This window comes from Dendrobates tinctorius, unplaced genomic scaffold (assembly GCF_039654945.1).
Source record: "Dendrobates tinctorius isolate UK_male_01 unplaced genomic scaffold, ASM3965494v1 ptg000229l, whole genome shotgun sequence".
Lineage (NCBI taxonomy): Eukaryota > Metazoa > Chordata > Amphibia > Anura > Dendrobatidae > Dendrobates > Dendrobates tinctorius.
In genome coordinates this window covers 1,642,153-1,656,854 of record NW_027361896.1, presented here as the reverse complement: position 1 = coordinate 1,656,854, position 14,702 = coordinate 1,642,153, and the positions used below count along the sequence as shown (strand labels likewise).

The window sequence follows — 14,702 nt, the reverse complement described above, 5'->3', positions numbered from 1 at the left end:
GATATCAATATATCATTTTTTTCCTCTTCCTATGAACTACATGGTTATGTAGACTTCTTAGGAGGGTTTGATTCTACTTACAGGTTACCTTTAATTTAGCGTACATCAATTCTTATGTATAAAAGGACTTGCAATGCATATCCTTTCAGTAGTATAAATTATCGTACATGAATGCATGTGAAAGTTTTAATAGACACACATTGTAAGTTATTTTATTGTTTTCTTTTTTCCTTTTAATCTTTAGACAACCTAAGCCACCTTTGTTGATATCTGGTGCCATTGCACGGGTAAGAGACATAATGTATTGTTAAAATATCAAGTTTTGCATTAAATAATGTTGCAGATTGCATTATAACACCATGCTACATACACCTCACAATTGAGGTTTTTACATTTTGACCCCGTTCTCATATTTGCCTGGTTAAAAAAAAAAAAAAAAAGCAAAAAGTGCTACTGAAAGCAATTTACATTGTTGCATACATCTGTCATTGGAAATTAATAACTTGAACTGTTAAGATACATTTGGTGAATATCATATGTCCCCATTTGAGGGAAGGAGAAGAATAGTCTAGGATAATGTTACTCTACAACTTAAAGAGGTACCGTTGTTTTAATTTAATAAATCGTTAGTGTACATGAAATTAACCACCGATATCAATGTTAAAAGTTAAAGTCCCATACAGGGACTAAGTAAAAAAAAAGTTAAATGTTTAAAAAAAATCACAAAATAAAAAATTATACAAATAAATGCGTGTATTTATGAAAAAATTACATATTTGGTATTCCGCATCCGGAACAACTTGATTGTGAATGATGACACGGTAGAGATTACGCAGAATTCCACCACTGCCGCCATATGTGGTGAACACGCACCTCGCCACCCTGCCTGACGTCACTATTACATTAGACAGATTACGTAATGCGGTTTCTCCACCTTCACCAGTATGATCCGCACCCCCTTGGGACACGCAAGGTTAGCTTGGTACAGTTTTACACAGACTCCACCTGTCCATACTGGCCCAGGGAGGCACGGAAGAGTGAGAGGATGTAGCTCACGCAGTTGCTGACGTAGCACTACACATGCTCACAATCCCTCTTCCTTCAATCTAAATCCCTCCCCTTTCCTCTGCAGATAGCAACTCCAAAACTTAAGCTGGGTCATAATTCCTTTATAGACCGTCCTAGGAAGGTGGTGTTAGCAGCATTGGCTCCAGCTGGGCCTCTGCTACACCTTAAGACCAAATATAGCTTTGCGATTTGGTTTCTGATAGCTGTTTTATATATCTCCATGCCCGTGGATGCTAGAACGGATCGAGACCCAGGCAGGCGTTTGTCATGTTCTGGGGATCTCTGAAATATACACAATTTTCCGTTAGGACGTATAGCATCTCCATAACTCCTTAGGGAATTTTATGTTTCTGAAATATGCTAGATGGTGTCTGCAGCTTAAGCAGAACTTTATATTGCTAGCAAGCCTTTGTACTGCTCTGAGTTGGTCAAGGTATGAGATCTGTCATGCTCAGCTGTTGAGGCTTTTACTCCCTACTGAACTAGATGCAAACTTTCTCATACAGCTTCACGCTGAAGAGGGTTTTATAATCCCTTGCCAGATACTATACAAATGATTGACCTCAAATTATATCTCCAATATTCTGCACACCTATGGAACAAATCGCAATGGTCATCCTAGTATACATGGCTACCATCCTCTCTCCCCTTCATCTTGTTATATATCGCCTCCATCACACACACACACACACAAAACAATTCTACTTACCTTCCCTCCACTCCCTCGCTGCGGCATTCTGATCTGATGCGAGCAGCTGATTTCAGTGTGTAACAGTGTATGATGTCACTGCCATGCGCCCTCACACGTCGAGGTCAGCTGCCGTCATACTCGCCGTGCTCCACACCTGGGGTTATGGGGGTTATTTTTCATAATAGCGAGCACAGTGTTAGCCACAGCCAACGGCTTCCTGCAGCTGCTGGGCTATCATTTGTGTCTGCTATTAAAGAGAAATATTTACTGCTCTCTGCCCATGGGCGTGGAGAGCAGTGAATATTTATTCATATGTATGTGTATATCTATAATTATAGTTCTCAAATATGGAGGTACAAAAACTTTTTCTTTTTTTCTTTCCTCACCCCCTCCACCAAAAAAAAGCATTTTTTTAGCGTGTGATAGTAATGTGGTATCTCTGTAATCGCACCAGCCAATATAGACACATCAAGGTCTCTCCAAATGCAACATGGCGTCTGCTATTGATTCCGGCCAATTTTACTTCACCAGTGAAATTTTTAAAAAAAAAGGCCCCCCACCCAAAAAAAAACAAAGAGAAAAAGAAAAACGCCAGAGTAGTGTTTTAAGATGAGTTTTTTGAGTCTAAAACATTTCGGTGGTCATTATTTTTTTTTATTATTTTGCTTTCGAAGGGGTATCCTTAATCAACAAGGATGAGGCTCTCGTAGACTTACATTGAGGACTTGTGACCGATAACTCTGACTTCTGGTCAGTTAGGAGTGATGATAGCAAGATGACTGAACGAGACCTGAACGGCCTGTAAGTATTATTTTACTAGGGGCCGTAAGCATGCATTAGTGATGCCACTCTGTCAGTGAAATAAAAAAAAAAAAAAGCCGGAGTGTTTCTTTAACCCCTTAAGGACCAAGCCATTTTGTAGGTTAAAGACCAGGCCTTAATTTTGAAATCGGACCACTGTCACTTTGAGGTTATTGCTCTGGAACTCTTCAACGGATCCTGCTGATTCTGAGACAGTTTTTTCGTGACATATTGTACTTCATGATAGTGGTAAAATTTCTTCGATATGACTTGTTTGTTTATGAAAAAAACGGAAATATGGCGAAAATTTTTAAAATTTTGCAATTTTAAAACTTTTAATTTTTATGCCCTTAAAACAGAGATACTGTATGTCACAAAAATATTTAATTAATAACATTTCCCACATATCTACTTTACATCAGCACAATTTTGGAACCAACATTATTTTAGTTAGGAAGTTATAAGGGTTAAAAGTTGACCAGCGATTTCTCATTTTTTTCCAACAAAATTTACAAAACCATTATTTTTTTAGGGACCACCTCACATTTGAAGTCACTTTGAGGGGTCAATATGACAGAAAATACCCAAAAGTGACACCATTCTAAAAACTGCACCCCTCAAGGTGTTCAAAACCACATTCAAGAAGTTTATTAACCCTTTAGGTTCTTCACAAGAATTGAAGCAATGTGGAAGGAAAAACATGGATTTTTGTGAGTACTCACCGTAAAATCCTTTTCTCCGAGACGCTCATTGGGGGACACAGACTGTGGGGTGTGTGCTACTGCCGTCTGGAGGCCGACACTAAGTATACAAAAAAACAAGTTAGCTCCGCCTCCGCCGCATACACCCTCGCCCATATAGCGGGCGGAAACCAGTTTAGTGCAAAAAGCAGTAGGAGAAGCTGAAAGAGAATTAGCCTTACCGCAGAAAATCATATGTCTGAAAAAAGGACCACCCTACGATAAAGAATTACACCAATTAAACTAAACAAAAGCCAACTGGCTATTAGGGTGGGTCCATATTTCTCCTTCGTCTCATTGGGGGACACAGAGACTGTGGGATGTCCTAAAGCAGTCCCTGGGTGGGAGCAACTCACCAATCCACACCGCATGCCCATCTGTTTAAAGGTGTGCCACTGCTGCCTGGAGAATTTTCCTACCCAGGCTTGCATCCGACGAAGCCTGAGTATGTACATTGTAATGCTTAGAGAACGTGTGCAGGCTTGACCAAGTTGCCGCCTTGCATACCTGCTCTGCCGAAGCCTGATGCCGAAGCGCCCAAGAGGCGCCCACTGCCCGAGTCGAGTGCGCCCTTATTCTAGTTGGAACCGGCGCGCCTCTAATACGGTAAGCCTCTTGAATAGTAAGGCGAATCCATCTGGCTATGGTCGACCGTGAGGCTCCGAGCCCCTTCCTGCGCCCTTCGGGGATCACAAACAACGAGTCTGTCTGGCGAAAAGGTGCTGTCCTCGACACATACCTCCTGAGGGCTCTAACTAGGTCCAGTGTGTGGAGCGCCTTCTCCACTCTGTGTACCGGGGCTGGACAAAACGAAGGCAAAACAATGTCCTTATTAATATGGAATGAGGACACCACCTTCGGCAGAAACGGCGGCGGTGGTCTCGGGACTACCTTATCCTTAAAGGTCAGAAACGGCGCTCTACAGGATAGGGCTGCCAATTCCGAGACCCGCCTAATAGAGGTTATGGCTACCAAAAACACGACCTTACTTGTAAGGTATGGCAATTCGACTTCCTGTAACGGCTCAAAAGGAGCTTCCTGCAGGACACCCAGAACCAGATTAAGGTCCCAGGCGTCTAAGGGAGCTCTAAAGGGGGGCACCAAATGCGAGACCCCCTTGAATGAATGTCTTGATTTGCATATTGGTAGCGATCTTTCGCTGGAAAAGTACAGACAAGGCCGATATCTGTCTCCTCAGGGAACTCGTGGCCATACCTGCGTCTAGGCCTGACTGCAGAAAAGCCAGGATGTTGGGAACCGAGAAGGACAAAGGCGCAACCCCGTGCTCTCGACACCAGAGAAAGAGAAAACCTTCAAAGTGTTATGATAGACCCTCGCCGAGGCCGGCTTCCGGGCGCTAACCATTGTAGCCACCACTTCACGCCCAAACCCCGCCTGGGTCAGAACCCAGGATTCAACGGCCATGCCGTCAAGCACAGGGCCCCTAAGTTCGGGTGGTAGATCGGCCCCTGGGACAGTAAGTCTGGCCGTTCCGGTAGACGCCGTGGCACGTCTGCGAGGAGCTGTACTAGATCCGCGTACCAAGCTCGATGGGGCCAGTCTGGAGCCAGCAGAATTGCTGGGACCCTCTCTATCTTGATCTTTCTGATTACCCTCGGGAGAAGAGGCAGAGGGGGAAACAGGTATGGGAGCCGAAACTGGCTCCATGGAAGAACCAAAGCATCCACTGCAATTGCTCGCGGTTCCTGGGACCGGGCAACAAACCTGCCCACCTTGGCGTTCTCCCTGGAGGCCATCAGATCCACGTCCGGAGTTCCCCACCGTTGGCAAATCTGCTGGAAGACCTCGGGGTGAAGGGACCATTCTCTGGCCACGACCCCCTGCCGACTCAAGAAATCTGCTGCCAAATTTTCCACACCTGGTATATGAACCGCTGAGATTACTGAGTGGTGCTTCTCGGCCCAACGGAGTACATGTTCTATCTCGCGCATGACTGCCTTGCTGCGCATGCCTCCCTGGTGATTCACGTACGCCACTGCCGTGGCGTTGTCTGATTGGACCCGGACTGGGTGACCCGCTAGCCAGTGCTGAAAATGCTGCAACGCCAACAGCACCGCTCGAATCTCCAACAAGTTGATCGGAAGATGAGCCTCCTGGGGCGACCACTGCCCCTGTGCCGTGTAATGATGAAATACTGCTCCCCAACCGAGAAGACTCGCGTCGGTTGTGACCACCAACCATTGATCTGGAGGAAAGGGTTTCCCCTGAAGGAGAGAGGAGTCGCGCATCCACCATTGAAGTGCCCGCCGGACCTGAAAAGACAACCTGCACTGATGATCTAGGGAGAACGGACTCCTGTCCCATGCTGCTAAAAGAGCGTGCTGCAGGGGACGAAGATGAAATTGCGCAAACGGAATTGCTTCTATTGCTGCCACCATCCTCCCTAGAACCCTCATCCCAAAACGAATCGTGTGAGGGCCTGGCTGCTGAAGACTCCGAACTCCTTGCCGGAGCGCCCGAGCCTTGTCTTGAGGGAGAATTACCAACCCTCAGGAAGTGTCGAAAATTATCCCTAGGAATGGAATCCTCTGAGCTGGGGTAAGAAATGACATCTTCCCATTGACCAACCATCCCAGGCGAGATAGGGTATCCAGCGTGATGCTGACATTCTCCTCGCATGCTTGAAAGGACGGCCCTTTTACCAAAAGGTCGTCTAAGTACGGCAACACTACTATGCCCCGAGAATGAAGAATGGCCATAACGACCGCCATTACCTTCGTGAATACCCTGGGCGCCGTGGCCAACCCGAATGGCAGAGCCACAAACTGGAAATGCCGGCCATTGATCGCAAAACGAAGGAACTTTTGATGCAGAGGAAAAATAGGGATGTGCAGGTAGGCATCCTGAATATCGATTGAGGCCAAATATTCTCCCTGCTCCATGGCCGATATCACTGACCGGAGGGATTCCATCCGAAAGTGCCTGACTCTGATGAACCTGTTTAGGAGCTTTAGGTCCAGAACCGGTCTTACTGTTCCGTCCTTCTTGGGGACCGCGAACAGGTTGGAATAAAATCCTTGAGCCTCTTCACCCTCTGGTACCGGGACAATGACCCCGTTGCACTGAAGAATCCTGATGGCTCCTAGCAACGCCTCTGCCCGGGATTCCGATTTGGGAAGCCGGGAACGAAAAAAATCGCTTTGGAGGGTGTCCGATAAACTCTATCTTGTACCCGAATGACACTAATTCCGCCACCCATGCGTCGTGTGCCACCTTGACCCAGACGAGGCAGAACCTGAGCAGACGACCGCCTACTCTGCTGTCCTCGGGTACCTGATGCCTCGAGTCATTTTGCTGAGGGCCTCTGGGACCTGGCTCCCCTTGACCTGGGTGGACGGCCCCGCATCCTCCCCAGCGGGTTGGCTCTATACGTGACCTGGCGCTCTCTGTCTTGGTTGTAGCGAGCTGGGGCGGTAGAACTGGCCGCTGTTGCCCATCCTGGGACGCGAAATGCTCGAAAGCGCGCCTGCGGTTGACGAAGAGGCGGTCTACTCTTCTGCTGTGGGAGAAAGGTGCTCTTTCCCCCTGTGGCATCCGAAATAAGTTTGTCTAACTTCTCTCCAAAAAGCCGGTTACCCTGATATGGCAGGACTGTTAACGACTTTTTAGAAATTGAATCAGCCCGCCATAGCCTTAGCCACAAGGCTCTCCTAATGGGGATAGCGTTTGCCGCCGCTAGCGCCGCGCAATTAGCCGCATCCAAGGACGCATTAATTAGATAGTCACCCGCCATCGCGATCTGCTTTGCTATCTCAGACACCTCTATCGGCAAGTCTCTCTCTTGCAGGACTCCATTCAAAGACTCTGACCATGACATCATGGCCTTGGCCACCCATGTTGCCGCAAATGACGGCAAAAGCGCTGATCCCGATGCCTCATACACCGAGCGGGCTAAACCTTCTATGAGCCGATCCGTGGGGTCCTTAATGGAAGAACCACTAGGCACTGACAACAATGATCTTGAGGCCAGGCGTGACACTGGGGGATCCACAATCGGAGATTCCGCCCATCTCTTACAGAGCTCTGGTGCAAACGGGTATCTCGTCTCTAGCGTTTTTTGTCCCGAAAAACGCTTCTCTGGACGCTCCCTGTGCCGTTGCACCATGTCCTCGAATTCTGGATGAGTGCTAAACACCCTATGTGGTTGCCTAGCCTTTTTAAAAGATATTTTATGCCCTGCGGTTAGGGAGACATCTTCTTTAATACCTAGAGTCTGATTGACAGCCTCAGTGAGACTGTCTACTGTCTCCCGACACCCGGGGGTATCCAGGTCCAAGGATTCTTGCACGTCCTCATCCGAACTCTGCTCGCTCCCAGACAATGGTGACGGTGAGCGAGACGCCGCACTCACGGATGCCGAAGCACCGGAGGGGCCCGGAGACGCCATATGGGATCTTTCCCTGTACGTCTGTTTAGAGAGAGTGCGGCCCCTGCAGGCCGGCGGCTCCTGTGAGGTGGGTGAACCTTCCCAAACCGGTGAGCCGTCGTCTCTACCCCTATCCCGGGGCCTGAAGGGTCTCGATCGCCTTCGTAAGTGAACCCATAGACGGAGAAAGTGATAACGCCCATTCTGGGGGATCCGACCCCCTGGGCTCCGTTGGAGGGGAGGGCTCCTGGGCGCGTTCGGAACTACAGGCTTCACACAACTTAATAGTCTGCGCTCGCGGGAACACAACCCCACAGGAAACGCATGCGGTATAAAGGAAAGTGTGCTTTTTCCCTTTTCCAGACATACTGCCGAAACAGCCAATTTTCTTTCTCCTTTTTTTTGGGCATACAGGGGTATGAGGAGAAGGAGGACAACCTACCCTAGTGTGGCCGAGACGGGGTCGCACTTACCCGACTCCTGCTGTCTCCCCGTGCTCCTGCTCCTGCTGTTGCTCTCTCTGGGTAGGCTGCGATGCTTTCCTGACCGCGGCCTACCCCGTTCTGAAGCCGGGGCCTCAATTTTATCCAGCGCCCGCCCTGCACATGGGGGCGACGCCGGATCTGACGTCACGCCGGGGGCAGGCCTTCTCGCCTAGGCCGAAGCCGCGGGCTAAATTTAGGCACTGCCCGCCCGCCGGAGCCGGGCGCGCTACCCTGGCGCTTCTCCGCTCATCGCTACCCCCCTGAGGCGCGCTCCTTCCCCAGCCTGGAAACCCACTGGCCACAGGTATGGGCGCACTGTCCTGGAGGAAGGAGGGAGGGAGGAAGGAGGAAACTGAGGGAGCTGCTGTTGATACCGCCGGCAGGAGAGGGGAAGCTGGCTCCAGCACCTGGAGTGTTCGTTCTGCAGCTGATTTCCCTAGCCTGGATCCTCACGCTGCCCAGGGGCTCTCCCAGCCCAACCATACCACCTTGTGACCTGGCGCTCTGTCTTCTGCCCATGAGGTAATCCGTCTTCGGACGGTGCAGGCACCCTAGCTCCATCCGCCTTGTCTGGGCGAGGAGAGGGACCGTCCGCCGCCTTGCAGCACCGCCGTCTAGCGTTGGTGGAGCAGTGGGGCCGCACAGACTAGTCTTGTGCCTCTGTGCAAGCCCATGGTTTCGTTACCTAGGGGTGGACAGGGCTAAGTCTGGCATAATGTCCCACGTCGCGGGAGAGGAAACGTGGAGGGACACTCGCACATGGTCGCCCGTTGATGGTTTGGGGAAATCGGATCCTTTCAATAGGATGCGTTGCCCCTGTCATATCTTCTCAAAAGAAAAAATAAAAAATAGATGTCTGGGGAAAAGTCCCAGAGATGTCCCTCGGTGCGGGAAAGGATACGCGGAGGCGATACTCGTGCGTGCTCGCCCGTTGATGGGGGCCCTTTCAATAGGGTCCGTCGCCCCTGTCTCCTCTTCATAGCGAGAAAATATTTTAAAAAAAAAAGAAAATAGTCTGGGGAGACCCAGACTGCATGTGCCTCCATCAGACACTAAGCAAAAACTGGTTTCCGCCCGCTATCGGGGCGAGGGTGTATGCGGCTGAGGCAGAGCTAACTTGTTTTTTTGTATACTTAGTGTCGGCCTCCAGACGGCAGTAGCACACACCCCACAGTCTCTGTGTCCCCCAATGAGACGAAGGAGAAAAATGAACATTTAACTCTTTTTTTTCCCCAATATTTTTCTTTGGAATTTTTTTTATTTTGTCAAGGGTTTCAGGAGAAAATGAACTACAATGTTTGTTGTGCAATTTCTCCTGAGTACACCGATACCTCATGTGTGGTGGAAGACCATTCTTTAGGCGCACGGCAGTGCTCAGAAGGGAATGAGCATCATTTGAGATTTTGAATGTCAAATTGGCTGGAATGGAGAGCGGATGCCATGTTGCATTTGGGGAGCCCCTGATGTACCTAAGCAGTGGAAACCCCCATAAGTGACCCCATTTTAGAAACTAGACCCCCCCCCCAGGAGCTTATCTAAATGTGTGGTGAGCACTTTGAACCCCCAACGGCTTCACAGAAGTTATAACGTAGAGCCGTAAAATTAAAAAATATTTTTTCCACAAAAATGATCTTTTCACCGCCAATTTTTATTTACCCAAGGGTAACAGGACCCCAAAAGTTATTGTGCAATTTGTCCTGAGTTCGCTGATACCCCCATATGTGGGGGGGTAAACCACTATTTGCAGGAGCGGAAGCCATATCGCGTTTGGAGAGCCCCCGATGTGCCTAAATAGTGGAAACCCCCCACAAATGACCCCATTTTGGAAACTAGACCCCCCCCCAAGGAACTTATCTAGGTGTGTGGTGAGAGCTCTGAGCCCTCAAGGACGTCATAGACGTTTGTAACATAGAGCTGTAAAATTAAAAAATCATATTTTTCTCTTCACCACGACAGCTCCCACTGAGAGAGGGGATGTGCCCCTAGGAACAGGAAATCTACAGAGGGATAAAGGGGGCGGTCCCCCTCGCTCCCTCAGTTGGTTTCCTTTTCCTGGAAGGAACCCATAGAGATACCTGGCCTGGTTGCCGCCTGTAGAGCATCCATATGAGCTGCAGGGGCCCCAGAGCTGGAAGCAGCGTTGGGGGAAATCTGATATTCAATTCCCCCCTCAGCTGGTAATGCAGCGTGAGGCCTGGTAACGGTGTGCCTGGCTTACGTACGGTGCATAGAGCGGCAGGAGCCGGCACCTATGGAGACTCCCCTTGGAGAACGCATTACGGACCAGAGCGTCCTGGCTCAGGGTAAGAACGCGACTCGGCGTCAAGGCTACCGGCACCCTCAGGTATGATGCGAGGACGGGAATGGAGCACCGAGCTCACAAAGGACGTGGTAAGATGCTGAACGCTGATTCCATACCTGACTCCTTGCGGATGGTCCAGTCTGACAGCGTAGACCAGGAGAGGCCGTCCTGGCGCGTATGAGAGGCGCAGCACGGAGAAGGCCAGCAGCCGGGGGCTTGGCATGGTGATGTAGCACGATATGGCTAGAATGGAACTGGCTCCGGTCCGACAGCGTAGACCGAGAGAGGCTGTCCTGGCGCGTATGAGAGGCGCAGCACGGAGAAGGCCAGCAGCCGCGGGAGCTTGGCATGATGATGCAGCACGTTATGGCTGGAGTGGAACTGGCTCCGGTCCGACAGCATAGACCGGGAGAGGCCGTCCTGGTGCATAAGAGAGGCGCAGCATGGCGCCGAAGGCCAGCAGCTGGGGGCTTGGCATGGTGGGCCTGAGTCCCAGAGGGACGATGAGAGCCGCGGCAGATTGACTCCCCCCTCGGCTGATAATGACCGCGTGAGGCAGGGGTCCAGGTGGGGCCGTCCTCGCTCACAGATACAACATGGTATGGCTGGAGTGGAACTGGCGTGCGTTTGCGCAGATGGTCTGCAGTTGAAGGCCTCATATGGCCACAGATAAAAGTGGTAGACGGGTAAGCGAACCACGTCTCAGAATGCCTCGTATGGCGGTGCAAGGTACACCCACATGAAGTGGTGGAGGTGCTACCGTAGAGCAGCAGAAATAGTGGACGCTCTAGACAGAGTGGTTCCATGGAAAGAGGTGGTGAATTAGACCACGTCTTAGGCTGAGTTTCCACAGCCGGTACCATGTGTTAATCATCAAGGAGACGCGGGGCTGCTCTCTTTAGGTGGCTGCTGAGCAGATGAAGGCCAAGCAATTACCAGAGTGGGAGACCAGCTGAAGATCCCTGATCTGGTTGATGTGTGAAAAAAAAAAAAAAAAAAGAGTGCACAGGCCGAAAGTCTAACCTCACCCTGCTCCCTGAAGGGGAAGCTCTGTATAGCAGGACCCTCAGCTTGCAATTGTTGGCTACAGCACCCGGCAGGGGTCAGTGAAGCAGTCTGCAGGAGTTCACTCACTCTTAGGCTATGTGCACACGCTGCGGTTTTTGCTGCGGTTTTTGCTGCGGTTCCGCTGCGGTTTTGGCCGCAGCAGAACTGCAGCAGTTCTGCAGACAGTGTACAGTAGCATGTTATCGTATGGGATTTACAATATGCTGTGCACTGCACATGTTGCGGATTTTTAACTGCGGAAAAGCTGCGGTTTTGAATCCGCAGAAAATAGAATTAGACTTACCGGTAATTCGGTTTCTAGACCTTCCACGACAGCATAGGAGGAGGTCGTCTCCACACCCTAATGGGGGACAGGAAGCACAAGAGGTTAAAAGGTCCCTCCCACCTCCCTCTCACCAGTGACTTATAACTGATTACCATAGCACCGGTTACCTTAAGATTCTCAGAATTTGTCCAAGAATACAGGGAGGGAAATAGTGGTGTCGTGAAAAGTTTCTAGAAACCGAATTACCGGTAAGTCTAATTCTATTTTCTCTAGCAACCTTCCACGACAGCATAGGAGGCATAACAACCTATACTGCACTAGGGGGGGGACAACGGCTTGAAGAACTTTTCGGCCAAAGACTAAATCCATGTTAGATACAAGGTCTAATCTGTAATGTTTGGTAAAGGTATGTAGAGAGGACCAAGTTGCTGCCCTACAAATCTGCTCTGAAGATGCGCCTGCCCTCTCAGCCCATGAAGTAGAGGTAGACCGCATTGAATGCGCCTTGATCCTGCAGGGGGAGTGATGTTTTGCGCCAAGTAAGCTTCAGAGATAGCTCTTCTAATCCAGTTGGCAATGGTGTTCTTTGCCACCTTTTTTCCCTTGTTTGGGCCAGAAGTATGGATAAATAGGTTGTGATCGACTCTATAGGGTTTGGTACACTCCAAGTAGTGGAGAACTATACCTCTTACATCCAGCGTGTGAAACTTTAGGGTTTCTTGGGTTCTGGCAGAATGAAGGAAGGATTATATTCTGTGACCTGTGGAAGTCAGACACAACCTTCGGTAGAAAGGATGGATCAAGAGAGAGCACTATGGAGTCGTCTCTAACCGTTAGGTAGGGTTCCCTAACCAAGAGAGCTTGGAGCTCTCCCACTCGCCTTGCTGAAGTTATTGCTATAAGGAAGGCCACCTTACAGGTGAGGAGCTGGGAAGTACAGGATGAAAAGGGCTCGAAGGGAGATTGAGTGAGTCCCGTAAGTACCACATTCAAGTCCCATGTTGGGACAGCTTTTAGTTTCTTTGGATGAAGTGTAGTAGCCGATGTCATGAATCTTCTTATCCACCTGTGGTTGGCCAAGTCACAGTCGAACATAGAACTTAATGCTGACACCTGTACTTTCAATGTGCTAGGTTTTAGACCTAGTTCCCGCCCCCTCTGCAGGAAGTCCAGGATACGGGAAATGTTGGGCTTTTCTGGGTCAGGCCAGTCTGGTAGATACCATGAAGAGAACTTCTATATTTTATTATAAATAGCGATAGTGACTGGTTTCCGAGACTTCTGGAGAGTCTTTATTACCGCTTCCGATAGACCCCTGGCCCTCAGGATCTGGGCTTCAGTAGCCAGGCCGCCAGCCTCATTCCCCGGAGGTTTGGGTGATGTAGAGGGCCCTGCAAGAGAAGGTCGTCTTCCGTGGGTAGGATGAATGGCCCCTCCACCCGCAGTTCCGTTATCAGAGAGTACCAGCTCCTCTTTGGCCTTAGCGGAGCTACTAGGATGGTTGAAGTTTGATCCTCCCGAATCTTCCTCAGGGTTGCGGCAAGGATTGGAACTGGCGGGAAGGCGTATGCTAGATGGAACCTCCACCTGTGGGCAAAGGCATCTACTCCCAGGGACCTGTTCCTGGGGTTGAGTGAGAAGTAGTTTTCCACTTGAGCATTCTCCCCTGAGGCTAATAAATCCACCTCGGGGAGGCCCCACCTGTCGACTAGTTTCTGGAAGATTATTTTGTTCAGGGTCCATTTGCCAGGCTGGATGCTCTTTCTGCTTAGGAAATCCGCCTGCAGATTGGCGGTACCCTTCAGGTGAATTGCCGTCAAAGAACGGAGGTGCTTTTCGGCCCAGGAAAATATTCGGTTTGAAAGGCCCTCCAGGCTGCTGGATCTCGTACCCCCTTGGTGTCTGAGATGGGCTACTGTTGTTACATTGTCCGAGTAGACCCTGATATGCTGGCCCTGGACCAGGTGCTTTGCTGCCAGCAGAGCCTCCTCCATCGCCTTCAGCTCCCTGAAGTTTGAGGATCTTGCGCTCACTTCCTGGCTCCACAAACCCTGGGATGAGTGTTGAGACACTACAGCTCCCCAGCCTCTTTTGCTGGCATCTGTCGTTACCGTGACTAATGGTGTCTGAGACCAGCTGATTCCCTTGCACAATTTTTCGTGGTCTATCCACCATGCCAGCGAAGCTCTCACTGCCCCTGGGGTCTGGACCTTCCTGTTTAGGCAGGTGTGATCCCGGTTCCAGTTTTTTAGAATGTGGGACTGGAGCGTTCTGGAGTGAGCCTGTGCCCAAGGCACCGATTGGATACAGGAGGTCATAGACCCTAGTATGGACATAGCTGACCTGAGGGTCGGGGATCTCTGTTCCCTGAACTTTGAGACCCTTGATATTATGGATCTCTGGTGTTCCTCCGGGAGGAAGGACATTTGATTTTTTGAATCCGGTCGGATTCCTAAGAATTTCACCTCCTGGGAAGGTTGGATTTGCGACTTCTTTATGTTCGGGATCCATCCTAACGACTGGAGAATGTCCAGAGTCTGAGTCACCTGTAGCTCCAGAGTACAGTAGGAGGCTGCTATTATTAGTAGGTCGTCCAGGTAGGGTACAATACATATGCCCTGGCTTCTGATGTGGGACACAGCCTCTGTCATGATCCTGGAGAATACTTGAGGAGCAGATGATATCCCAAATGGAAGCACGTTGTACTGGAAGTGTTTTATTTCTGGACCCTGATGGATCGCGAACCTCAGATACTTCCTGTGGGAAGGATGGATGGGGATGTGGAAATAGGCATCCTTCAAATCTATAGTAGCCATAAAGTAATCCTGCGCTATCAGAGGAATGGTGGTCCTTACTGACTCCATCTTGAATTTGTGGTATGCAATGTGCCGGTTG

The 14,702-nt window shown here is 49.9% G+C and overlaps 1 protein-coding gene across 4 annotated transcripts in view; it reads left to right on the top strand.

Annotated features, from left to right (window-relative positions):
- DAP (death associated protein) overlaps positions 1-14,702 on the top strand; it is a 180,126-nt gene that overhangs the window by 119,948 nt on the left and 45,476 nt on the right. For 2 of the 4 annotated variants that reach the window (XM_073555724.1, XM_073555725.1), the window contains one exon: positions 245-287. The exons of 1 other annotated variant lie outside the window; for it this stretch is intronic. In XM_073555724.1, coding sequence (XP_073411825.1) covers positions 245-287 — 43 coding nt within the window. Of the gene's footprint in view, positions 1-244; positions 288-2,433; positions 2,561-14,702 lie in introns of all 4 variants that reach the window. One more of the 4 variants, XR_012222574.1, reaches the window with a different exon arrangement.